Genomic DNA, 26,673 nt, shown 5'->3' with positions numbered 1-26,673 from the left:
AAAAAAAATAAATCTATAATGAAAACCAGCATTCACTTTTCTATGACCTATTAGTGCTGAGTAACGAAACAAGTATGATAAATGGATTGATTTTGTAATACTTGTCCAATGACTAGTATATAATAAGTTTGAAGCCTGATTATGAACTTCATTTCTGCACCACTTTACTCTTCTAAAAGGTTGAAAAGGGATGATACAAATCTAAAGCATATTGAAGTTTTTTCCATTTAGTTAAGTAGTTTTGGATCAGTCCCATATAGTTTCTGAAGTAGGGTTGATCACTATATTTAAGTGGTTTCTAAAACATGATAAATATGCCCTCTGTTCACAATACAGATAATCTGCTAAAGCAGGTATATGTGTAACTTGATGTTTAAAAATTAATTTAAAAATAGTTTACAATACACAACCAAAATAATTCTATTTTTGGGCAACACAACATTTTATATCTTATATCCACATTAAAAAACTGGTTTTCAAGCAGTAAATTAAGATGGTGCACAAATGCAAAAATGGAAGTGGCTGAACTCAAAATAATATATTAAATTTTCCATCAAAACCTTTGATGAACTCAAAATTTTTCCAAGTATTGTACCCTAAGAGTGTTAAGCAAACCGTTACACCCAACATTTCTGAGTTTGTTCCTGGTAACAGCCACCCTTTTTACAAAGAAATGTCATCTCTGTTGCACTGAAAGACTTACAAATACTAATATGTACAAATAATCCATCCTATTTTTATATTAATAAAAGAAATCAATATTTTAAAACATATCAAGTAAAACTGTGTTACAATAAGCACGGAGGCGGAAAGGGATCTAGGGGTCATCATTGACTCCAAGATGAACATGGGCCGGCAGTGTAGAGAGGCAGTGAGGAAGGCCAACCACACCTTGGCATGTGTCCACAGATGCATCTCGAGCAGGCCCAAGGAGGTGATCCTCCCCCTCTGTGTGGCACTGGTCAGGCCGCAGCTGGAGTATTGCGTCCAGTTCTGGGCGCCACACTTCAAGAGGGATGTGGACAGCATGGAGAGGGTCCAGAGGAGGGCCACTCGTATGATCAGGGGACAGCAGGGCAGGCCCTAAAGGCTGAGGGGGGATCTTGTGGCCTGTTATAAACTAGTCAGGGGGGATCAGCAGGCATTGGGGGAGTCACTGTTTCCCCGAGCACCGCCAGGAGTGACCAGGAATAACGGTCACAAGCTGGCAGAGGGTAGGTTTAGGTTAGATATCAGGAGGCGCTACTTCACAGTCAGGGCGGCTAGGGTCTGGAACCAGCTTCCAAGAGAAGTGGTGCAGGCTTCCACCCTGGGGGTGTTTAAGAGGAGGCTAGATGAACATCTTGCTGGGGTCATTTGACTCCAGTATTCTTTCCTGCCATGGCAGGGGGTTGGACTAGATGATCTGCTCAGGTCCCTTCCGACCCTACAAACTATAAGTTACAGACATGTTCAGTAGTTAAAACCCCACTCAGCTGAAATTTCAAATTAAATCTCTATTAAGCAGACCAATCACCACACCAGCAGGCAGCTCACTTATAACAATTAAATATGTTTTTATTGGTGAGAAATACTGTTTAGCTTTTGAACAACTTCCAGGCTGCCTAGTACAGCAAAATGAAAAAGAAGCATATGAAGAGAGCTTGAAGCAGAGTCGGACAAATCAGGGTGAACAGGTCAATTATAAATCAGGGTACAGTTTATAGCCAAAACCACAGACAATGGACTGTAAAAGGAAGATGTGGTGGCACAGGACAGAGCCTTTTGGAATTCATGCAGAAAGCAAACGATAATGCTCAAAACGAGTAGCTGGCAAAGCTACACAAAAACCAAAAGAGGCAAAAGAAACAGAGAACATGTTTCTTCTTGGACAGGAATGTGCCAGGGGAGAATAAGGAGAAGATGAAGTGAAAAGCTACCAGTCTGCCCAGGTAATCTTGTGTACTGGCATAAAACAGAACCAAGCATATCTGCTGCCAGAAAATGAACAGAGCTGTCACAGGTAACTGTACAAAAGCAGAGAGAGAAAGAATCTGCAGTCTCCACTCACTGTCAATCTGGGGCCAGAAAAGTACACTTTAGTCCATTTAATTAAATGTAAATCTGACTTTCAACTAGTTTCATCAACCAGCTAGAGAACTGTGAAACCACTCAAGCCACTAAACTCCCTTCAGTTTTTTTCAGTAGTGACTGAAGAGCTCTAAGACTTCCTCTGCTCTCCTTCAAACAGGTTTTTGACCCATGGATATACTCAAACATTCCCTCCTATTTCCCTATGCCATGTGTCATTGTTTGGGAAGACAGAGCAAAGTTCCCTTCCAGTAGACCCAGTAGCAGTTGCTATTAGAGAAGAAAACAAAGCGTGCTCAGCTATCAGCCTCCTACATCAGTGAGTTGCTTCTGCTACTCCAAGTCTCACTTCCAGTATAATTTCCCATAGGCAGATAACTATGTCCTCTCCACTTGCACAAATGATCATAAATAGGGCTGGAAACCACCTCACAGAGGTCATCTGCTACTAAAGGAAGGATTTGCCTCCGACTAAACCATCCCAGGCAAGTATCTATCTACCCTGCTTGAAAATTTCTGGGGATGGAGACTCCACACCATATTTAGGCAGCCTGTTCTAATGGTTAAGCACCTTCGTAAGTCAGAAGTTTCTTCCTAATCTTCATGTCTGTTGCCACTGCTCCTAATCCTGTCCCCTTCAGCTATAAAAAAAAACAACACCCCCCCCACAATTTATCTCCATCCTCTTTACAAATCACACTTTACATGGTCAAATTTCTCTGGTTTACTATTACGAGAAGGATAAGCAGCAGATTATGTTCTCTGATGATGAAATAGATGCCTTGACTCCAAAAAGAGAGACTTTATTATTGATAGTAAGGAAACTATCTGTACTACTTTTGTGCTCATGATCTTGCCAAGAGTGGGCATTAACTCATAAGCAGGGATCCTGATTTTCTCCAGTTTGAAAAAATCCCTGATTTTCAGTTTTAAAAAAGTAACCCTAAATCCTCACACTCAAATATGGATTTGGGGTTACTTTTTTTTTTTTAAACTGATAATTGGGGTTTGTTTGTTTGGTTTTTTTAAATCAGAGACGCCCAAGATCCCTGCTCATAAGTGACTTAGCTTTTGTAAAAGCAAGGGTTAAACAAAAAAAATTCGCAGCAATGCTTCAACTTTAATACTCAGTTGTGAAAGTGAATATTGAAAAAAATAAAAGGTTTGGGACTAGAAAATTCAAGAAAAATCAGAAAGTTTATTTAGCAGTTATGAAGGACATTAAACTGACACTAAATGATTCTACACAAGAATATATTGCATATATGCCTCTCACATATGACCAAAACAAGGTATATGTGCCACAGCCATTCCCAAGGAAGATTCTTGACTTGGACAAAATTCACCCTAGGAACTCTCTTGGACTAGACAAATCTTTCCATGTATAAAGTCAGTTCTAAGTGAGGTGGAGAAGTGTCAGGATGGAAGAGGTAGATTATGGCCTTGCTTTCTGCCCCTTCCAATGGCTAGCTTTCACAGGCATCTACACATGTACTTTACTGCAGAGTACATTAATTAGCTCCGCAGTAAAGCATCACCATCTATAGTAAACTAATTAACTCCATGGTAGGACAGTACTGTCAGAGACAGTACTATCTTATGACAAGGTACTTTATTGTGCTGAAGCATGCATACATGGTGACCAGAGGCATAAATTGCATCGTCATCCCAGCCCGTCAGGGGCCTGCTTTGCCCTAGCTCAAATTGCTGCTGTCCCAGGCCCACATGTAGACACTGCGCCAGGAACAGTTGACTCCAGAGCAAACTGCTCCTGGGTTTATCGTGTCACATTATTGCCCATGTAGATGCACCCAGAGACTTGAAACAGAGCACTACGAACCACTGCCTGCTGCTGCACAAGATTCTCAATGGCATTTGAACACCTCACCTTATAAATGAAATTCATTTTAGCCTTCCTTTAATTCTTGACACCTCTACTATGATTATTACAGGAATAATGTACTATGGACAAAAAAAAAAAAAAGATTAAAACACAGTTCAGGCTGCTGGAAATAAACATGGTAGAAACAGATTTTCACTGAGTACTAAACTGAACCAAAATACAAAATGTTGAAGTGAACTGCTTTGTATTATCAAATTTTTAAGGTTCTCTCAAGTATCTTATTAATTACTCTAGTGGAAATAGAATGAGCCAGGTAAGCAAAGGTTCTGATAAAGAACAACATCTTAAAATATATTAAAACAAAATATGGCCATGTTAATCATATAAACAGGAAATAACTCAAAACAAATGATGAAATGTATTTTAGGTAAGATTCTGTTAGGTGTAGTAACAACAGAAAAGCAGTTTGAACATACTGGTTTTGTAACAGTAAATGTTAGCAAAGATGAATTTTTACCTGTAAAATACTATAAACAGCTTAACCAATCAAATGAAACAGATGATCCCAATAATCAATGTCTCAAGTTAAGCGCTGCCTTAAAAATTTGTTTAATCCTACCAATTAAATGCATCTTTCACCATCAAATAAGTGTGAAGGACAAATGCAATAAATTTGTTTTGAACAAAATCTCAACAATGCACCTTTGTCCTGCTCACTTAGAGTACTAACATCTTCACACTATCAAGCTGTAAAAAGGCAGAACCCCAACCAAAAGACACACTTTGCAGCTACTTAATGCCCAGCCATAATTTAAAAAAAACCTAACTTTACATCCAAGGCCTTTGTAATTAGTAGGGCTTGGCTTCCTACACTGTTTAGTAGTTTTGAGATTGTAATCAGTTTAATCTAAGCAAGAGGAAAAACACTTGGATAAAAATAAAAATTGAATGCTGAAAGCGGAAATGGCTTGAGCAGATTTCTATACAATGGTCAGAATTTCCAACTATAAAGAACTGCCTAAAATGTACACAGAGGTCTTCCTAATTACCCCAGCTACACATAATCATCTTAAGAGGAACTCAGGAAAAACAGATAGACATCTTTGTGATCAGCTCAATGTAGACCTCAGCTCAATGTGTAGTTGGCCATTAAATAAAAAACCCAAGGTGTTGAGATGCAACAGGAAAAGATTAAGTATAGGGAAAACAGGCCAATACTTAAGACAGTTTCGCCACACCTAGAATACTATGTGTAGCACTGGCCACTGTGGGTAAATCTATACAGCACTTTGATATACCATTGAAGAAATCATTCCTAACCGTATGCTCAGGCTGAAGTCGGAATGTCTGGAGCAGTGGCTGCTCTCAAGAACACACCAAGTGTTTTATGTTACCAATCTGTGAGCCTGAGCATAAGTGGGTTGGGTTTATTTCTCTGACAGCAGCGTCAACCTTACTCAGAACATGGTATACACCAGTGGTGAGCAACCTTGACAAGTGTGCCCCACCTCTGAGTGTCACCCTGATCCCCACCCCTCAGGCATACCTGATGGAATCTGTGCCCCATGGCACCAGAATGGTGGCGGGGGGGGCCTCGAGTCTCCAGACACTCAGAGCAAAGTAGTGTCACAACACTGCTGAGAGAGTTGTCACCATCAAGAGCCAAGTTAACCTTTTCCTGTCCCTGCAAACAATGCAGTTTTATATGGAAAATGAGGAACCAAAGCCCTTAAATTTACCAGCAGCTCCACAGCCATGAAGTCTTAACCTGACTCTTGGCAGTGACACCTGTTGTAGAAACATCCTAATACCTCTCCACTGCACAGCCCTGCCTCCATTCCACTGAGTGCCTGAGGCTCCCATGTCACATAGCGGCTGCCTGCAGTACATCACAAGTTCAAGGCCATAGCAGAAGAGATCATGGCGCAGCCCTGCCAGATTTCAATGCAAGCTGGAAATTCTACTAAATACCTTGTCACAGGGACATGAAAAAGGAAGGAAAGTCACTCCAAGTAGGGCCAAATAAGGGCCAAACTGGGCAGCACCCTCAGGATATAGATGATTCCATGGGGGAAGCGGGATGAGGTGTCCCCAAGGGCTGGCTCTAAGGCAGTGCCACCACATGGGATCCTAGTGTCATGATGGGGTTTGGGGTTGACAACAACTTGTGGGGCAGTATTGTTGGAACCCCAGGTCTAAGCATAACTGGAACAGAGGGCTCAGTGTGGGACAGTACTGGGGCACATAGGGCTGCACTGATGTGTTTCTGGGGACAAGGGACAATGACAAAGCCAGTCTCACTCTCACTGGGTTCTCCAGACTCTGACCTTGTTGCTGAATTGAGACTAGCAGGATGGGCTGGACCTGAGCAAAGGCACAAATAACAGTTTTTGTGCACTCAGCAAAACACCCCCCGCACTGAGGTGCATGTGCAGGGTTGACAAGTGCCGAAGAATGGGGAGAGGGTAGGAAGATAATCAGTCTTACCAGTACCAGGGAGAGAAAGACCCATATGCTGCAGTTTGTATCCTGCACTGATATGTTCTCCCCCTTCCCTCCTTAGTGGGCCTGTGGGCCACCCGCCCATTCCAAACTAGGTCCTGTGCACTGTTTTCTTCCCTCTCCCGCCTCACTTCCTCCTTCTAGCCAGGCAGCGCAGAGCCATTCTCCCCCTCTGCCCTTCTCACCCTGTTCCAGCCAGGTAGCACAGTGATGTTTCTGGCCAGCGCCTCTGGCTGGGCTGTCTTTACTGTGGAGCATTTGAACAGGGCATAGTCTAAGCTGCCCTCCCAGCCAGAGCAGCACTTACCTGGTAAGTCGCAATATATCCCTCCAGCCCTAGACTCTGCCTCACCCATCTCCTCTCCTCTCCACTTGCCCTGCCTCCAGCTCTCAAGTGACACACAGTGGCTGTGGGTTTACCCATCGTGGTACAGACTTATACTGGGTCTCAAAACATCTATTCCAAAATTAGAAGAGATTCAAAGAAAAGGGAAAAATGATAAAATAGAACCACATGAAAAACTGGAAAATGTCTTTTTTTCATTTTAGAGACATAAAATGACATCATAGAAGTATATACAAGAATGAACAGGATAGAAGAATTTTTCCTCCCTCTCTTATAATACAAGAGCAAGGTAATAGTCAATGAAACTGAAGTGCAGCAGATTCAGAACCAACCACAGGAAATACTTGTCTTCACATAACATCTAGACAAACTTTTGAACTCACTACTAAAGTGTTGTGGCAGCCAAATCCTTAGCTATACTCAAGAAGAGACCTCAGACTTATGGGGATAACAAGAATATCTAAAGTCAAGAAATTCATACCAACAAATCTTGGAAGAGATTAAATTTCAGGCTTCAGAGTATACACCAGTCTCTAACAACCAGAGGTTGAGAAGGCTTGTCATACCTTCTTTTAGTTCTAGCACCATGGTCCATGTGACTATCTAGTCACAGTCCATGTTTCTCTCTCATCTATTCTACTTATCAGTTTAAAGTGCATGTGCCAAGAGACAGTAGGAACAGACACAGCAAGACATAGGAGAGAGAATGAGCTAGAGACAGAAAAAAAAAATCAAATACAGGCTACAATGGCCTTTACTTGGGTAGATCTACACAAACTGCAGTCACGTTTTTGTTGCTAATGCTGGTATACCTTCTGGACTACTAGCGTAGAAAACTGGTAGATTACTTTAAGCTTGATTTTTCTTTATCATCTCCAATGATGTACATGGCTTTAGAAGATAATTACTGTGTACTATGTTCTGTATATATAAATTAATTAAATCTCCACAAAAAGCGTGGAGATTTCCACAAAAAAAATTCTATTTAAAAAAAAAAAAAAAAGGTAACAGCCAGATGCTGCAGTGAAGGGCAATTCTAATTTACATTATTTTTTACATACAGAATCTCCCTGTATTAGACAAAGGGCTCACAAAAGCCACAAAGTTTAGTGTTTTTCTTAAAAGTCTAAACCCGCGAAGACCTCAGATTACAGGAAAACCTTAGCTACACTTAAGAAAGGGTTATATTTTTCACTGCTGTGGGGCGAAAGGTCGACTTAGGGCATGACCACATGCATTAAAAAAAGATTACAATTAAAAAAAAAAAATCATGATTTTTAAAGAAATTTCCCGATTCCTAGGTATAAAGAACAGATCTTAATTTGACAGGAAAAAACCAAAAACACAGGTGACATTTAAAATGTAATGAGAACTATTAGTCTGACCATTTGTCTCAAATGGTGAGAATACTGAGTGAGATGCAGAAATGTAACCTAATACATCCCAAAAGAATGGAGGGGTTATCAGTATGCACTAGAACCAAGCAATAAAAGAAAAAGGCATGTCTGAGAACTCAAATGATAGTAAGATCTTTAAGTATAAAAATATTGTTTTAATACTTTCCCTATTCCTTTGCTACTGCTTGTTTATATATACATTTACACCACCATTTAAAAATTTCAGTCGAAAGGAAATTGAATAATTACCTGAAAGTCATCATAAGGGAAAAGAAGCATCTCACGTAGAGCATCATTTATAATTTGTGTTTTCCTTTGGACGATGACATTTTCATAGTCTATTGGTTCAATTAGCTTTGGTTTTGCCTGGAAAAAGAAAACAAAAGAGACTCTAAAATGTACTGTAAAAATTGTAATTGTGCACTTTCTTTTCAATCTAAACACTGACTTATAATAAAGCTATCCAACACAAAATTGGGACTTCAGCTCTCACACAAGCCTGCAGCACTCATACATACAAATTCTAAACTTGCATCATGCAATACAGCTCAAACACAGTAATGGATGTTTACATATAAATATACCAAAGGGTGTAAGTGGATGTGATATGCCCAGACGAAAAGCACTGGGGACAGAGAAGTCGGCCAGGAGTGGAGATTAGGGTAATACCCACTTAGCTTATATCTTCACTACAAAATTAAACTGGGATCTCACCTAATGTTGCCCTTAAATGATTTCAGTCACCAGTACATTTGTTGGAGGCTTGTGTGTGTGGATAGGATAAGGTTAAGGGAAACATTAATATTAGGTAGCTGTCAGAGATGGGTACTGATATGAACCTGGATTTGTTTCAGCCCAGGCTGGTAGTTTTCTTACTTTGCAATGGGCACAGGATAATCCACATTCCTGCTGACCATCTTCTAGTGCCTGCCCACAAATTCCCATAGGGTTTTTTGTCTTCCTTGCTACCCGTTTCCTTCTGCTAAACCAGAAACCACTTAAAATTTAAATACTGATTTGGTACATGGCCTATTACATTTCTACTGTGCTTCACATCACCATGTGGGAAAATCATCTTCCCTGTGCACTGTGCTACCAGATGGCCAAATGCTGGAACTGAGGTGGATTTCTGAACAAGGTAAATAATAATCAAATTCAGAACACTAAGAAGTGGTTTATTTTAATGAGTCGGCAAACCAAAAGCATTTCTGTAAGGACAAACAAGTCTGCCCTCAATACACAAGGAAAGAATTCATAGATCAGAGAAGCTAGAGTGTGTTAAAAAAAGGCATGGTATATACCCCAGTTGTCTTAGGGTGCATGTAGACAAAGCAGGGTGCATGTGTGCAAAACACTAAAGCGGCTTAAATGCTCTTGCACCGCTTTAAAATGGTGTTGGTATTTGCACGTGTCGGCGGCGTATTATGCATTAATTCCAGCCACTGTAGCACATTTGCCAGCATAATGTGCCTTAAGTGACTTTGGGGCACAGCAACCTAAAACACCTCTGATGAGTTTTAGTTTGTTGCTGTACAGCCGCAGCAAACCACTGGGCTCCATGTGGCTCAGGGGCTGTGCAGGCAGCCTGGCAACAGCCTGGGAAGACAGACTTCACTGAAGGAAAAAACCAAAACAAAACAAAACTGGCAAGTCTGATCTTTTCCCCCTGCCCCCCTGGAGCCTGCCTGCCTGAGCTGCATGGGGACATGGTCCTTCCCTCTGCAGCTGTGGTACCCCACGGGACTGCCCAAACCAGATGCCTGCGAGCAGGTACCACCGCTGCCGCAGAAGGAAGCACCAGCCCCACAACCCACAGGAGCCCAGGGACCGCTCCACCTTACAGCAGCTTGCCCTCCCCTCCCCGCCACCAGAGGCAGGTTACACAGGTACACAGGTGTACACAACACAGGGGTTTACTTCACCCTAAACTGAAGCACTGTTTTAAAAAACCCACCCCTTCAATTTAGGGCCCCCATTTAGTCTACACATGCCCCTAGTTTCTCACATGGGTAAATACTACATTAGTGGAGGCAGGCACATATGTTTGGCATGGATTTGATTTTGCAGTGGGACACACCCCATACCTAAAGGTAACCTTTCACCCATGCCACCTTCATTGCAAAGACAACCTTAAAAAAAAACAAAAAACAAAAAAACCCTGTTTACTTTATGTTCCGTATTAACCGAGTCAGCAGGTTTGATCAAAGCAACAGTCACTAATAAGGCATAAAGCATAGATGATATTACAGTGTATCCAATGTAGAGATTCAATATTGAATGTTTCAGATCCTTAAAGGTCACATTAGTACTGTCATAACTTAGAGTGTTTTTATTAGGCTTGTCTGTACTGAGAAACTGACTGATGTAACAGAAAAATAATTACATTACAGATATAATACTCTCCCATATAGACACTATATTTCAGAATAAAATCAAATCACCTACTTTGGGGGTAGGGTGAGGGGGAGGAAAGAGAATATACTGGCATGACTAGCTATAATTATGCCAGTTAAATTTCCTTTTGTAGAAAAATCCCAAATTTCTCTACAAATGTCTGGATGCTTGAGAACAAAGGGTTTTTTTTGGAACTTTGAAGAATTCAAACCTAAATTCAAGGCTCTCCTACATCCAATTCCTAGAAGCAGCAACGCGATCTTCATTACTACATTTTTCTTAAAAGTTACACTGTTTAAATCTTGCCCAAAGGTGATGAGCAGCATGTTTCATAGACATCAGGGCTGGAAGGGACCTCAGGATTTATAATTGTGAAGAACTTTCTATACAACTAGCAAGCCTAGAAATACTTAATGTAATTTCAGATTCTATAGAATAATGCAAAGTATGGATAGTTTTACAATGTTTTTGCTGTGGTGAAAACTGAAATACCACAGTATTGTAACATGCAAACAATGGACACCTGGATGAAGATTTAGGAAGACATTTCTATACCACTGCAGAGAGCAACCAGATTTTGGTACTTTGCTGAGCAAGATCAGCACATTACCTTCACTAGAATCAGTTAGAAATCTGCAAGAAAGAATATTCCACACTTATAAGCAGGGAAGAATCTCACATTACAGTAGAGTTATAACTGTATAAGATCTATTTTCTTTATTTTCCTGTGTTTAATAATCTTTTAAATTTCTACTAAAGTAAGGTTACTATATTCCCAGTTTCAAAAAAGATGACACCTGTTGGGGTGGGGGAAGGAAATAGGACAGGAGGCAGTAATATGGCCATGCCCTGCCCCTGTCTCTCACTCCCAAGCCACAGCCCCCCAACCCTGCTGCTCCCCTCACTCCTTACCCACAGTACCCCACCTCTCAGACCATGCTGCAGTCCCCTCCCCCATCCCTGCTGATATACCTCACTCCCGACCTGCGGCTCCTTTGCACTGCCTGTGCCCTGTGCTCCAGACCCACATTTCCCCCCTTCACTCCCAAGCCATAGCCCACCAGCCCTGCCACTCTCTCCTGACCCACATCCCCTCTCCCCCCAACAGCCCTGCCAGCGCCCCTCATTCCTGACCTACAAGCCCCTGCTCCCCCCTAGACCTGCAGTGTCTCCTGGCTACCCTGCCCCTCCCGGCCCTGGTGTCAACCAGCCAGCCATGTAGCTCCCTGATGCCCCTGAAGGCTCCCTACCACTGCCCCCTTCTCCTGCTGGAGAGGCAGGCTCCTCCCCAACTCCCCAACCCTGTTGCACACCCTAGTGCCCAGACAGCTTCCAACCTCTGCCCCCCATACACTTACCTATATGCAGCTGCTGGGGCTGTTCCCACCACCCTGCCTGGCTGCACGTCAGCCCTGCCTCCAATTGCCCTCCTGCCAGCCTCAAGTAGCTCCTTGCTAGGGCAACCTGTGAAGTGCTGGGGAAAACTTTGATACTGAGCAGAGCAAAAATCTTAAACATTTGTTGATATTTTAAAAAACTGCCTGGACAGAGATGGGAGGATCCAAAAAGAAGATATGTCCAGGAAAATTCAGATGTATGGTAACTAGCTAAAAACTAACCCTATGCAGCAATTGTTGCTTATCATCAAATTACTCATTCTATTTAAAAACAAGAAACCTAGATACTGATCATGGCTACTTCAAAAACTGCAAACAATCTCTCTCCTCAAATGAGGCAAATAAATCAAGTTTTTAAAACAAGGCTCGAAACGGGTTTTTTCCCCCACTAGAAAATGGTTACCAAAGTTCAAGTTTAGTTTATAGGTTACTCAGAACTTTGACTTCAGACTTTCTAATATCTACCACATGGTAACCTTCCTGTTAAGTGAATGCTAAAATACTGTAGGGAATTCAAAAAGAATGAAAAAAAAAAAAAAAAACTAAAAAAATTTGGAAAGTAGAGCTTTTCATGAGAAACAAGAACAGGGTGTAAACAGTGACTAGAAAAAGAAATAGCAATTGTTTATATGTATGCTGGAAGGATACTAAAGGAGGAAATAATATTTCTGTGTTATATGTATGGCACAGAAGCTTAATTTAAACAAAACTAGAGCAACAAAAGTGCAGTACACATGTAGTATAAAAGGATAATGTTACTTTAAGAATTAGGAAATGGTTTTAATCATTACTTACATTAAAAGAACATTACGTAGATTATAAAGACCCATAAACCTATGCAAAATTCTCCCCCTCTGGACACCAACTACTATTCTGGGTCCCCACAGACTCTGAGCAGCTCTGGATCTCAGGAGGTTGCACGGTTTCCTTTTTTTCCTCTCTGGCCCATTTCCTGATAAACCTCCCTCACAGAAAATACGCTCCAGAACTCAACAGTTGTAGGCCCAGCTAGCATCAGTACTGACCTTCCCCTCCCCACTCCCACCAAATAAAACTCTAATAGCTTAAATGCATCTTTCTGAGAACTCAAAACTAGAGGGGTAAGCTTTCTGATATGTAGCACAGCTCTTCAGGGGACATTTGATAAGTGTAGCATATGAACAACTGTAGACACGGCTTTTGCAAAGGACTTTTGAATGCCTTGTTCTTTAATGATAAGGCACAAGAGAATATAGACTATTTAGAAAAACTTTCTGAAAGAGGCATCCCTCACTCCAGTTCAACCTTTTTTTGAAGAATCCTCAGAGGTCCACCTGGTCAGGTAATCAAGGCTCCACAGCACAGTAATGTAACAAGAGCTGGGAGAACAGGACAACAGCCCAGGTACCAATTTACAGGAGATGCCAGAATGTACAGCCACAGCAGCATGTGGGGAGTTTATGGGACAGGTCCAGCAGCAGCAGTGACAGCATGAAGTCACTGCCAGTGTGCAGGGAGCCCATGGGGCAGTAGTAGCAACAGTCCCCAGGGAGAATGTGTGCCATGGGGTCTTTCAAGTCTCTGGTGAGACTCTCGCCCTACTCCTCACCCCGGTGCTAAAATTCTCAGGTATGCTTAGGGACCTACTGAATTCATGGCAGAAATGGGGTGCACTGTGGGTCATTTAATCTTCCAGGTTCCCCCTTGTGCCCCTCCACCACTGATGGAGGGGCTAACCTGCAGCTTGCTCCTGATCAGTGGGGAGGCGAAAACTACAGTTCTAAACATGGTGCCGCTTTTGCTTCCTGCCACTGATTGGCTGAGGGACCCCAGTGGTCCCAATTCTTGTTGCTGACCGGTGAGGAGACAAAACACACAGCATATTTAAAACCATGGTTTTTGCTTCCCCACTGATCAGGAGGGAGTAGTGGAGCCCCTCTGCCAATCAACAACAGTGGGGGTAGAAGGGAAAGAACATGAAAGATTAAAGGAGCTGCTGCGCACCCCACTTCTGCTGTGAATTTGGTAGCTCCCTAGTTATGCCTCTACCTCACCATAGTCAGGCTCCTGCAACAGTTCCCCTCATCTTGAGCTAATGAAAAACTGGACAGTAATTTTTCCTGCAATACTGAAATATCCTAAATCACACCCAGCAAGTGATCACAGACCCTGTTTTGTGAACATTCCCCTCAAACTAGCTTTCTGAGTGGGAAAAGCCACTGTGTTGTTCAGAGCAATTGCACTTCAATACAAGAACACCTAAGAGGATTCACTGACATTAAGCCTCAGAAAGCTAGGTGAGCACAGGAGTCAGAGAGTAGGCCTGTGCAAACGGGAGTATTCAATTCAGATTCAGACTCGGCCAATTCTGAAGACAGTGATTTGATTCGGATCACTGTCCCAAATTGATTCAGCCGAATCAGCTTCGGGAAATTTGGTGCCGATTCAGAAAGATTTGGCGCTTTGGCCATAGACTATAACCATGAATCACTGAATACCTATAATTTTGTCATTTTTTGGCAGATTTGGATGAAAACTGCAGGCATGCTAGCCCCTGCTGAGGCCATGAAGCCTGCCAGGTTTCAAGGAGATAGGTGCAAGGTTTCTGGGAAACTGCATCTCAAACTGCTGAAAGCAAAACTCCTGTCACTTGTGTGTGTTACACCAGATTTGGTTAAAAACAGCAGGAATAACAGCCGGTAACAGAGGGCCTTCCCTAAATAATCACAAAGGCAAGTAATCAAAATATAAGAAACAAAAACTAACAAAATGGCCTACCTAGACACAAGCAAAAAAGGGAGGAAGGAGGACCCAGGAAACTATAGGCCAGTCAGTTTTATCTCAATCTTGGGTAAGCTTTTTGAGAGAATTATCCTGGCGCATGTCTACAAGGGGCCAGCAGGAGAGATTATGCTTAAGGGCAACCAACATGGGTTCATTAGAGGCAGGTCCTGTCAGACCAACCTGGTGGCCTTCTACAACCAGGTCACCAAATCCTTAGATGCAGGGGTAGCAGTGGACGTACTCTTTCTGGACTTTAGGAAGGCCTTCGACACCGTCTCTCATCTCATTCTCATTAAAAAACTAGGAGACTGTGGTATCAACATCTACACTGTCAATTGGGTCAAAACTGGCTGGAGGGCTGCACCCAGAGAGTGGTGGGGGACGGGTCATTTTTGACCCGGAGGAATGTGGGCAGTGGGGTCCCCCAGGGCTCGGTCCTTGGGCCTGCACTGTTCAACATCTTCATCAGTGACTTGGACAAGGGGGTAAAAAGCACCCTGTTCAAATCTGCTAGTCACACTAAGACGTGGGGGGATATGGACATGCTAGAAGGGAGGAATAGGCTGCAATGGGACCTAGACAGGTTACAGAGGTGGGCAGATGAGAACAGGATGGATTTCAACACTGACAAGTGCAAGGTGATGCACCTGGGGGAAGAAGAACCAGCACCATTCCTACAGGCTGGGGAACTCCATTCTCATCAGTGCAGAGGCAGAAAAGGATCTTGGAGCCCCCACTAAAATATGCCACACTTTGTGATTCTCTACTTTGTGAGACAATCATTGCCTCTGTATGAGAAAGCAGAATCATAGCCACTGAACTAAATTCATGCCCCATGGGAATAATCACAATTCAGCAAAATGGGCGGGAAGGAAAAGCCAGGGTTCTAAGTGTGCACCCTAAAAGAGGCCATGAAAGAGTCAGAAGCACAGCCTTAGAACCAGGACAACTATCCGGTGACAGCAGTCCAGTAGGCATGATGGGAATCTTCTACTCTCATGAGATTTAGGAAGAAAAAGAGGACACGAGGACTCTATAGGAAGCAGCCCTCTCCTCCCCCTCCCCAGCTGCTGATTGCTTCAGCAGCTGCCACAGGACAGGGGAAGAAAAGACCTCTGAGCTAGGTGCCCGCCCATGGAGCCCAACATGGTGGCACCAGGGAGCCCCTGCCTTGGGGGAGCTTCCTCCTACCCCAACCGTGTCCACCAGTCTGGGGCAGCCCCAGGGAGCTGAGGGGAATTCTTCCCCTCCCAAGCCACATTGCTGCTTGCCTCAGCTGCTGAGAGTCCCAGGCAGCTTCAGGGAGCAGAGGGAAATTCTCCTGCTCCTCTACAGCCAGGTGTGCCTTAGCTGCAGCGAGTGAAACGAAACTAACACAGGGGAGCAAAGGAATTTCCCTCTGCTCCCTAGGCTACTCCTGGGATACAGCAGCTACAGCAAGAGGTTGGGGGCAGGGGGGAAGAACTCCCTTCTGCTCCCAGAGGCTGCCCCAGACTGGGGGGATCCTGGGCTGGGGTGGGAGGAAGCCCCCCCAAGGTGGCTTCATGGGCAGGCACTGGGCCCAGAGGACTCCTTCCCCCTCTCTTCCATGGCAGTGGCTGAAGCAATCAGCAGCTGGGAGGGAGGGTAGGATTCCTCTCAGCTCACCAGGGCTGCCTGAGCTGGGGAACCCAGGCTAGGCTCCCCCAAAGGTGGGCCAGCCAGCACCCCAACAGGAAACTTCTCAACCCCCTGTGGGGGGACAGCAGAGATTTGGGGACACTTGGCTAGGCTGGCAATGGCCAGCAGGCTTGAAGATGTGCTGTAGCATCCACCACCTAGTGGCCTGGGCCAGTGGAGGCTCCCTCTGCAAATTGAAAACTGAATGTCAGTTCAGTTGGTTATTAGTTCAAGTTACACAGCTTAGAGGAAGCTGCCTAGATTGAAACAATTCAACCTCAGTCTTTTTGACTGTTTGTACTTAGCCTAAGACCAACTGAAGTTTTTTTCACATGACTTTACACTAGACACACAAGATCAAAAAAGGATCCTGTCCTAGAGGAAGCTTCTATAGAACGTAAGAGTTTCTAGAGCAGACATCTTGAGTAAAGTTCTGTCCTAACCAATATCAACAGGAATGTTGCCACTGCCCTAACGGAACCAGGAAAACCCTTCTCGTCTTCCTATTCATCAGTAAAGTGGCTGGCACAATTCATATAAACTTTATTGTCTACAATTCTCTGACGTTTCCTGAACTCAAGTTCATTGCTTTTTTAAAGCTATTTGTTAGATCTTCAGGGATGCCTATGATCTCAGTAAAGAGGAAGGATTATTTCATCTGCTGAAACCATATTTAGAAAACAAAAAACAGTAAGAGCAGCATGTGGATTTTGGCAGTGACCCACATCAACATCATCATCAGGAAGCAGAAACTAATCTCAGTTCCATCACTAAAAATCATTTTCTGGTACGTTGTTTCAGGTAAAAGAAAGACTCTAACCATGTACAGAATTACTTGAAGTTAGTTTATGACTCTTGCTAAGGCAGTTGTTCCTTCACTCTAAAATGAAGAAAAGCTGAATACATAGCCATGTTAGTCTATTAAATCTACAAGGCACCACCCAGCAGTGCCTTCTGAGTATAAAGCCCCATTGGAGCCTTTAAGTCTGTTACTCACACAGGACAACCATGCTTCATGCTGTGCCCACTATTCCAGTAAACTTTCTGAATAGTTTTTCTAAACTGTAGACCACTACTTAGCCAAAAGAGAAATATGCGAATTGAATCCTCCACTCCCTTCCACTCCACCCAAGCAAATACATTTTTATATATAGCATTTTGGACATAGAAGGCTTATTTGAAATTGATAACAAGTAAAGTGAAGGAATAAAAGAGGTAGTCATGTTTAAAACAGAAGTCACTAGTCACACACAGTGGTTATTTGACTTAAGAAATATTTCCTTAGATTTTGACAAATATAAAACCGATGAAGAACAGATGCGTGTTAAAATATGCAATCTTTACACCACTGAAATTATCATTACAAAGACAATTATTTAGATTAAACCCGCAACAAATTTTACCCTCTGCTCCGCTCTTCACAAAAATCAAACAACCTTATTTTTCCAAAACATCCCAGTAGAAAACCTAGACAGTTTTTCTAAATTTTGAAGTAGTTTATTTTTGAAAAAGAACGTCCGTTTTGTAATCCATAAGGACAACTGTACAGGTTATATGCCAAAATTAATGTTTTAAATTACTCTTTATAGCAATTTATAGTTTTGGTCAATTTAGTAGTGCCTTAAAAACAGTGGAGTTTGGAAGACACCAGAAATGTGGCAGTGGGGGAGCCGTGGTTGGGGCATTAATGCTTCCACAGCTCCATGTTGCTAAATTTTTGGACCCACAGGGAACCCCAGATGACATGGCCCCACAGCCCCAGACCAGCAGAAGGGCCAGTCCATAGCTCCAGATCCAGTGTCCAGGGCCAGTCCTAACCTACTGCTGCAAACCCAGAACGCAGGGCTAGTCTATGCACTGAATCTGACCTACAGACTACCCATGCCCCACTCATCTGGCTCGTGCGCCAAAAAGGTTGAGCAGCAATGCCTTAAAATTTCCTAAAAATAAGTTTTTGTAGTATTACATGAATTGATATTGTATATATTTGAGCAATAATAGGTTTCAATTAGCAAGCAAGTTTAAACAGATACTCTAGAACTTTAAGAAAGTCTCATTTATTAGTTGAATATTTTCCCCAGGTTATATAACCACATCAAAAAAGTGCTGACCATATTACTACTATACAAATTTAAAGAGAGTCAACCACAGACACAATGAACAGAAAGTTGCATGCTCTCTCACAGCAATTTAATACCAGATGATGCTATTTTGTCCATTTTTTCTGGTTTAAACTGAAAACTAGAATCCCCTGGTTCTACTGTTTTACCAAGGGCCATCTACAATACAAAGCCTACATCAGCTATATCACTTCCCAAACAATATAAACTAAGAGGCGAGACAGGTAGTTATTTGTGTTAGTCTTGTGGGGCAGGATGGGAGGAAGTTGTTCTTTTCTTTCCCTGAATAATGGGAACTAAGGTGGCCCCTGTCCTATCTTTTGCCTAACAAAGTAAGATGACAAAAACACTTTATCAGTATGGCCTCCTCCACACTAGGGTTTTTTGTCAGACTAGTTAGGTCAGCTTAAGGGTGTGCTCTTACCTTTTCCCAAAGTATCTGTAGAATAATTCTGAAAAGTATAAGTAAACCTAGCCTCATGCAAACCAAAACTAAGTGAAGTAAAACTAAGTTTCCAAGCTCATCTTCACTTAACTCCAGTCTACATTACAAAGCAACATGTCCTTATCAAATTAAAAACAATTCCCCAAACTTTTTGATAAAACATCTTCACTCACATTATGTTTTCTGGATATGAATACATTTCTGCTTCTGTTATGGGTTGACTTCTTCCCTTTAGGTACAGAAGTCATCACATTAAAATGAACAATACTACATCCTACCAAATTGAATTTCCTTGTCAACCTAGGCAGAAGGCACGGCAGGGTGGCACACTGGAGACTAAGTAGTTTACAGAGACATAAGTTTTCATAGGCAATAGTCTACTTTGTCAAATCCAGAATCTTTGTCAAATCCAGATATTTAGTGCTTCTAGCATCTAAAACAATGATAAAGTTTCCATGATTTTTATCATACCCATGTTCTATAGCCCTAAAAATAAAAGGTACTGCATAGCCTGTTAATTTTTAGTGCCGACAAGGACAGTGCCCATGCTCTAACACAGATGCAGGCAACCCCTGGCACAGGTGCCAGAGCATGGCACACAAAGGCATTTTGCTTGGCATGTGTTCCTTGGGGCAGACAGCAGGGAAGGGGCTAGGGCTGTGTTACCAGGGCAAGGATCAGGCCCTTCACAGCTCCCCTGACATCTGCCCCTGGTGTGCCAACATCTTACAAATAAAGGTGATTTTGGCACTCTGCCCAAAAAACATTACCAACCCCTGCTTTAACATGTCAAACCTGAAGTCACCATAGTAAAATATTCCTTTTATTAACTTATCCACACCATTGCTACTTTTCTAAGAGGTCTTCTAGCTGGAAAAGTGAAAGATCTTATGACCCCATGAGGAATTAAAAAAAAAACAACCAAAAAAAACACAAAACAAAAACTGACCACTGAAGTTCTGGCAATAATTATGGATACATTCTGGCCTGAAATCCTTAAAAACCTAAATAATCTTTGTTTTAAAAAAATGAAGTCAGAACAGGCAGTAAAGGAAAAGTATATTCTAATTTAAAATGTAACATTTTCTATTTCGGTTTTAACCCAAATTGCCCCCATTCTTTTTACTGGTTCTAAAAAACTCTCCCACTTACTAACCAATATTCCTTCAAAGGAGTGCAGTACATTCACAGGTTATCACAATTTATCTAAATAGCACTACCTGCTGTTATTACTTCTCATATCCTGTCAACATGCTGAAATCCAAGTCTAAAAATGGGCACACACTATTGTTCGATCTGTAGACTTAGTAAGGTTCTCATCGGCACATTGTTTTTCCATACATGGGAAAGCCAGGAAGTGTTATACAGTCTAAAAGTCTTCTCCACATTCACACCTGGTGTTTGCATCATTAGTATCATTACAGTTTAACTACAGTCCTAACGACCCCTGCTTGGAAGTGGCTAAATGTGCTCCACGTGGTCTAATCAAGCGCTGTACCTGCAGGGAGATGTTCAGCAGGTTTGATATTCATCTGAACTCCCTTCTTGATCATTTCTATTCACAATTGCCTCATTTTTTATCTGTGTGGCCACCAGCATGGCTGCATTGTAAAGAGGAAACTTTTCCATGTTTTTAGTCTACTGGAAGTTGCAAAGTGGCCATATAGCACAGGGACAGGCAATTACTTCAGGTGGAGGGCCGCTTAACAAGGTTTAGTGAGCTTTGGGGGCCACATGGGTAGCCCCACCCCTTGACAGTTGCTCTTCCCCCTGGTCACCATCTTGGGACCGGAAGCGTGTCCCCCCTTTCCCGCCCTCCCCAACCTTTGCCACCAGAAGTCCCTCCCCATCCCTCTGAAAATACTCTTTTTGGGAGGGGGGTTGCCATCTTAGAGTCAGGAAAAAAAAACAAATCATACACTAGAAGTCAAACACCTACTGTAACATATTTTAATTTAATTACAAAAAATATTTTTGTCATTTGTGTTTGCATACTGTATGTAGAGGTGACTGCATAATAACTCAAAATAAATTCTTAGTCTTCTATTGTGTGTGTATATATGTGTGTGCGCGCGCACACACATGCACTAGGTTGTAAGGTTGTGGGTGTGGGGGAGGCATAGAGTATGTTAAGGGTGCGTATATGTGAAGGGTTGTAGGGGAAGGTTGTGGATGTGGGGCATTTGTGGGGGGTGTTGGAGGGTGGGGGGTGTGAGGACCCCCTCACACTCATGGTGCAGCAGCAGCGGCAGCAGGTGAGGACACTCGGGGAGCTCATGCCCAGCAGCACACTGCTCTGGCCAGCACTGCACATTGCAATGAGTACAGCCCAGCTGGGGCACCTCTATCACTGGCACTCCCTGCCACACATGCACAGTACCCACACTTTTGTGCTACTGGAGGAAAGCCTTCACAACTCCCTGCCATGCAGGTCCAGGACTCCGCAAGGAAGCACAGGCCAGGGCTCCCTTCCACTTCCACCAGAGTCCTGGGACTTGGACAGCAGAGAAGGTAGCCGGCTCCATCACGGGGAGCTTCCCTCCAGTGGTGCATGAGTATGGGGGCTGCACGTGCGCAGTGGGGATCAACAACAATAGAGGCAGCCTAGTTGGGCTGCACTCACCATGATGTGCAGTGCTGGCCAGAACTGCACACCACCAGGCACCAGCACATGTGCTTGGCACAACCACCCTGAGGGCCATGGTAGATGGGGGGGTGGGGGGGCCCACACCCCTCATCCTCCCCCTCACACCCACACTTGGCCCACCTGAGCTCCACGCTGCCACCAACCCTAGCACCACACTCCATGCTCCTGCCCAGCTGGAGCTCCCACTCTCACTCCCCACCGCTTCCCTACCTGCTGCCCAGAGTGAGCAGGACACTGGGGTAACAGAGAAGGTCCCCTGGAGGCTGCATACTGGCTTGGCCAGGCCCTTCTGCCCATAAGGGTGGGAGCAAGGCGCAATAGGGTATGTTTGGGGGGAGGGGGTGTATACATGGGTGCCTTGCTCCCAACTCTTGTGGGTGGAAGCGCTGGTCAGGGGACAATTGGTCAGCGGGTGCTGTGGGCCAGATGAAAGTGCCTAGCAGGCCGGATCTAGCCTGTGGACCATATTTTGCCCACGCCTAATATAATGGATGTCTCTTCTCTTCAACCTGCTAAGTGCATTTTGCTTGCTATTGCTCTCCTGCTGTCTGGTGTGAAGACCATACCCTCCTCTCCTTCCAAAACATTTACTGGGTACATTTGGAAAGGATAGCAATACTGGACAATAGGTTGCTAGGGAGATGTGAAAAATTCTATACCAAAAAAGAACTGAGGCCTAGATGAGAATTATCGTAGGATAAGGATACCTTGGGATTCAAATAAGAATTGCAGAATCCCAGAAATACTATCTGATGTATTGGGACAAGGGCTGGCAAACCCAGCACACATCAGAGTATGGCACATGCAAAGGCATTTTGCTTGGCACGTGCACCTCAGGGCAGACAGTGGGAAAGGGGCCAACAGTGGGTGCACGCTTGCTTTAGGGCAGATGACCGGGGAGCCATGAGTGGCCTGATCCTTATTGTGGCAGCTCAGCCTGGGCCCCTTCCCTGCTGTCTGCCCTGATGGGCTCATGTACCTACTGCCAGCAACAAACCAGGCCAGGGCTCCACAGACATCCGTGTAGTGGCTTGCAGCCTCCTGGTCACCTGCCATAACTGGCCCAGGCTCTGGGTAGGTCCCTACCACCCACCACAGAGCCCGGGCTGCTCTCAGTTAACTAACCTGTTTCAGTACCCCACAAGGAATTCCTAAAACTTTAAAACCAAGTCCTTGCAAACTGTACATTGGAATGAACCATAAGCCATCATGGATCAGAGAAGGCCATATATAAATGTGCCTTGAAAACACTTCATACAGGAAGCAACCCATTCTATCCTAACTATATTTTCTAACTGCTGCTCTTGAATTGCATTTCTAAATAAATCACTGTACAAAGTGAAACATGCAGATTAAGGGAGGCATGAATAACTGTAAGAAAATAGGCCTCTGAGACAAGAGGTTGCAACACTTTAGTCCATGCCTAAAACTCCACATTTCTGACTCCTATCCCAACCTAAGCCTCAAGACAATTCAGTAAAAGCTGTAGTCTGGTAATCTGAGAAACAAGAAGTGAGCCAGTATAGTTTCTGCCATTTCTTCTGGTTGTTTCCACAAAGTAGCACAGAGGTCAGTAATGTACAGCCTGTGGGCCACATTTGGCCCATGGAGCTACTAGGTCTGCAGAGCTCTGCCTGTGCCCACACCTTTGCCTGCGTTGCAGTCAGGTAGCTTCCAGTTGTGCCCATGATGCTGCCACTTCTCACCCTTCCAGCTCCAGTATAATGCAGGCCAGATGGCTTCAACAGTGTACCCAGCAGAGCAGGGTTTTCCTTGTTCTCATGCTGGGGCCAGGAAGCTGCTCCTGTGCTGCCTCCACTTCTCCCAGCTGCCCTTTCCTCAGCTGTGACACAGGCATAGACTCCAAGTGGTGGGGAGATTTGTTGGGACCAGGTATTTACAAAACTGTATCTGCAATATTATTGCTTCACCCTGCTCTCCTTTCCACCCTCTCTACCCCCACAGCAGAAGCACAGCTTCCAGGCAGCAGGCAGCTGAACTGGGGCACTGCAGCATTTAGCTGTGCTCACATTGCAGGAAGTTGCAGCATCATGGTTGCCTGGACCCAGTGAAGGCAGAGGAGAAGCCCCTGCCACTGACACACTGCCGAAGCCCCCTAGTCTACACTGGACCAGAACTGGGTTGTTCTGGCCTGTGGGCTGTTAACTGCTGGCCCCTGAGGTAACATGATCTTAGTCTTATTTGAGCAGATGAATAGCAATCTTTCCATGATCCTACTACTAATTCCAGAAAAAACATAGTTAAACTGATCCACTGCCATTTCAGAGTCTATTATCCCAGACAGGGCCCAGTGTAATCACCTTACTATTTTTGCTAACAAATTAAATATGCTTTGAACAAGAGGCAGCAAAAACAGTGCAGCCCCCCCAAAAGAGGCCTTGGGATAGGTAAGCACATATCTCTAGATGTGTTCTGAAAAGTGTCCTACATAGGGGCTGCAGCATTTATAAATACAAAATTATCTGTACTCTGGAACAGCATAAATCAACCAAATCTAGCATAAATATCTTTACAGCAGCAAATATTAAATTATGGGCAGCAGCATTATACAAGAGGTTAAAACAGAAATAGGCAACTGAAATTACAAGAGGATCACTTTTGTTAGTGCATATACATTTAAATGTGAGTAGGTTCTAATGTCAAATGTAATGTTTATCAAGAATTTTGATTTCTAAAATGTCTTTTTCATTTATGTCTATCCCCTACAATATATATACTTAATTAGCATCATATATGGTGTGGGATATATTGAAACATGCAGGGCTCATGTATCCCATGCATGTTAGGACACAGAAATAGTATTCTGAAAATTAAAAGAATGCTTAAATTATATGGACAAATTAGTATCCTGTTCCACTATGTTTCTAGTAAGTATGTACATGTTAGACCAACTTCAGCATTTTTAAACATCTGCAACACTACACACCTTCTCATAATATTCACGGGGGGACAAAAACTTATTCCAAATAAAGTTAAGCACTTCAAACAGAACAAAACACACAAAAAGCAAAACCTAAAACAAAGATTAGCTCACATTTCTCAAATAAATATCCACACAAAAAATCAGAATACACCTGTATTACGGGGAGGTTTAATTAATGGCTTCTTTGAATAAAGAATGAAATTAAGTGTCAGAAGAGTTTCTATTATCAGATTTCCTTTTTAGCACACACTTTCTTTAGGTAATAGAATGCATTTTGTAACTACATAAAAATAAACAAATCACTAACCACCAAGACCATTTTCTAATAGAGGCAAAAGTGTTTCATTTGCATGTCAAAATAAATGTGATTTAAGTCTTCAGCAGCGCTGAGTACCTAAAGCTTCCACATATTTCAATGGGAGCTACAGTTCCTAAGCAATAAAATGAAAATAATAAAGCATTAAAACAAACAAACAAACCAACCAACCAACCCACCCTTTCCCAACTACACAGTCAAAAATAATAATAGCTTGGTCAAAATTTTCAGTGCCTCATTTGCAAAAATGGAACACCTTACAGACATAATTAAATAGAGTACTTGTTTCCAATTATCAAGCATAAGTATACACTTACTGACTTGCCTGGGAATTAAGGAGAGGCTCTGAAAAAGTTAATTGTTTTAGCTGCACTGTGTTGGAGGATTTCTTGGAGCCTGCATACAAAAATACTATGCGCTCTTACTGTACAATAAACATTCCAGCAGAAGCATACAGCCCACTCAGCAACAGAGAACACACTCTTCTCAAAATTCCTCCCTCAGAGAGCACACGTTTCACTTCACAATTCAACAATTATAAAGATAAAAATATTGTAGCCTTCAATTAAGCATACCTGAATAGGCTACACTAATCTCAGGAATATTAAATAAATTATGAAGTCTGTAGTATATGTCCTTAAAATATTAACAATTTAGGAAATCTCTAAGCAAAAGCAATATCTCTTGAAAAAATAAAATGTAATGTCCTGCTTGTATTAAAGAATGTAGATAACCTCAATTTAAAGATTCGTACAACCACCTTAAGATACATTAAGCTAAAATAAACAGATGTTTAGCAGTAAACAGTATGAAATAAGAGCCTGAAATATATTTTGTAATCCTCAAGTAAAACCTCACTGAAACCAAACTACACACCAAAAGCAAATACATATTGGTAGAAAAGGATCAAGAACAGCCTGAATAAAAAGTCTGACTAATTAACAAAAAAAAAAATCAAGACACTTCCTAAAAAGTGTAAGAAAATTAGACAGAAAGATTTAATTTACACAAATTCTTACCAGCACTTCCACAGGACTGTCCACTTCTACTTCACACTGAGCTGCATCCCTATACTGTTGCGGAGAGGCTATAACAAGCTCTTTTTTTATACTTCTGTTTGTTCTTGCCTGCATTGTTAGCCAGAAAACTGAAAAACCTGAGAAAACCTGTTCTTCTTGGGATCAAAGTAAACACCATGCCAGTGATCCAGAGAAAAGAGCCTTTTCTATGCAGAAGCTACGGAAAGTACAAACTAGTTCAACTTCCAAGCTGCAGTTTGCTGTCATGATGAGAATGCATGACAAAGGACAGCCTCTAAAGGGGGTAGTACTCCTCTAGAAAAATAGGTGGATCCCTTTTAATGCTACCAGAACAAAAACTAAAAATGGTGCAACAGAGAAATACATTACGATATTCCGGCAGTACACATATTATAAAAAAGGTATTTTAGAGTAAGAGTTAAATTTGTTCTACATTAAATATTAACTTGCTTATTACAGTTTGGAACTCCACAGCAGAACAAGATTCCAAGTGTTCTTCTTTCCAAATGAATACCATACTATCCACTTTGAGATTCCCACTAATGCTCAACAGCTAATGGAGTACCTTCTCGAGTCAGTGCCATGACAGTAAGGGTACTTCTCTGTTACACTGTCCATGCTTTTTTTCATTTCAGCATTTCTAAAAACTAAATAAAAGAATGCTTTCTCACTTTCATACATTCTTCTCCTTAAAAAAAAAAATCTCTCAAATACTGCATTTACTCGATTCTAAGTTGAGGTTTGTTTCTCTCATTTAACATGAGGGAAAATGTCCTTAATCTTGGAATCA

General features: G+C 42.7%; 1 protein-coding gene across 2 annotated transcripts in view; it reads right to left on the bottom strand.

The window, feature by feature from the left end:
• Positions 1–8,354: 8,354 nt before the first annotated feature.
• The window catches only part of LOC109306374 (dedicator of cytokinesis protein 9-like), a 98,207-nt gene continuing 79,888 nt past the window's right edge, over positions 8,355–26,673 (bottom strand). The window contains exons 1-2 of one of the 2 annotated variants that reach the window (XM_019529716.1): positions 25,863–26,137; positions 8,366–8,524 (exon numbers count right to left, since the gene is read on the bottom strand). In XM_019529716.1, coding sequence (XP_019385261.1) covers positions 8,381–8,524; positions 25,863–25,976 — 258 coding nt within the window. In that variant the 5' untranslated portion in view covers positions 25,977–26,137 and the 3' untranslated portion in view covers positions 8,366–8,380. Of the gene's footprint in view, positions 8,525–25,862; positions 26,138–26,673 lie in introns of those variants that run through there. The other variant, XM_019529714.1, reaches the window with a different exon arrangement.

The sequence above is a fragment of the Crocodylus porosus genome, unplaced genomic scaffold (genome assembly GCF_001723895.1).
Source record: "Crocodylus porosus isolate Cpor-Errol unplaced genomic scaffold, CroPor_comp1, whole genome shotgun sequence".
Classification (NCBI taxonomy): domain Eukaryota; kingdom Metazoa; phylum Chordata; order Crocodylia; family Crocodylidae; genus Crocodylus; species Crocodylus porosus.
Note: the sequence above shows the minus strand (reverse complement) of the source record. Positions and strands in the feature narration are given on the sequence as shown.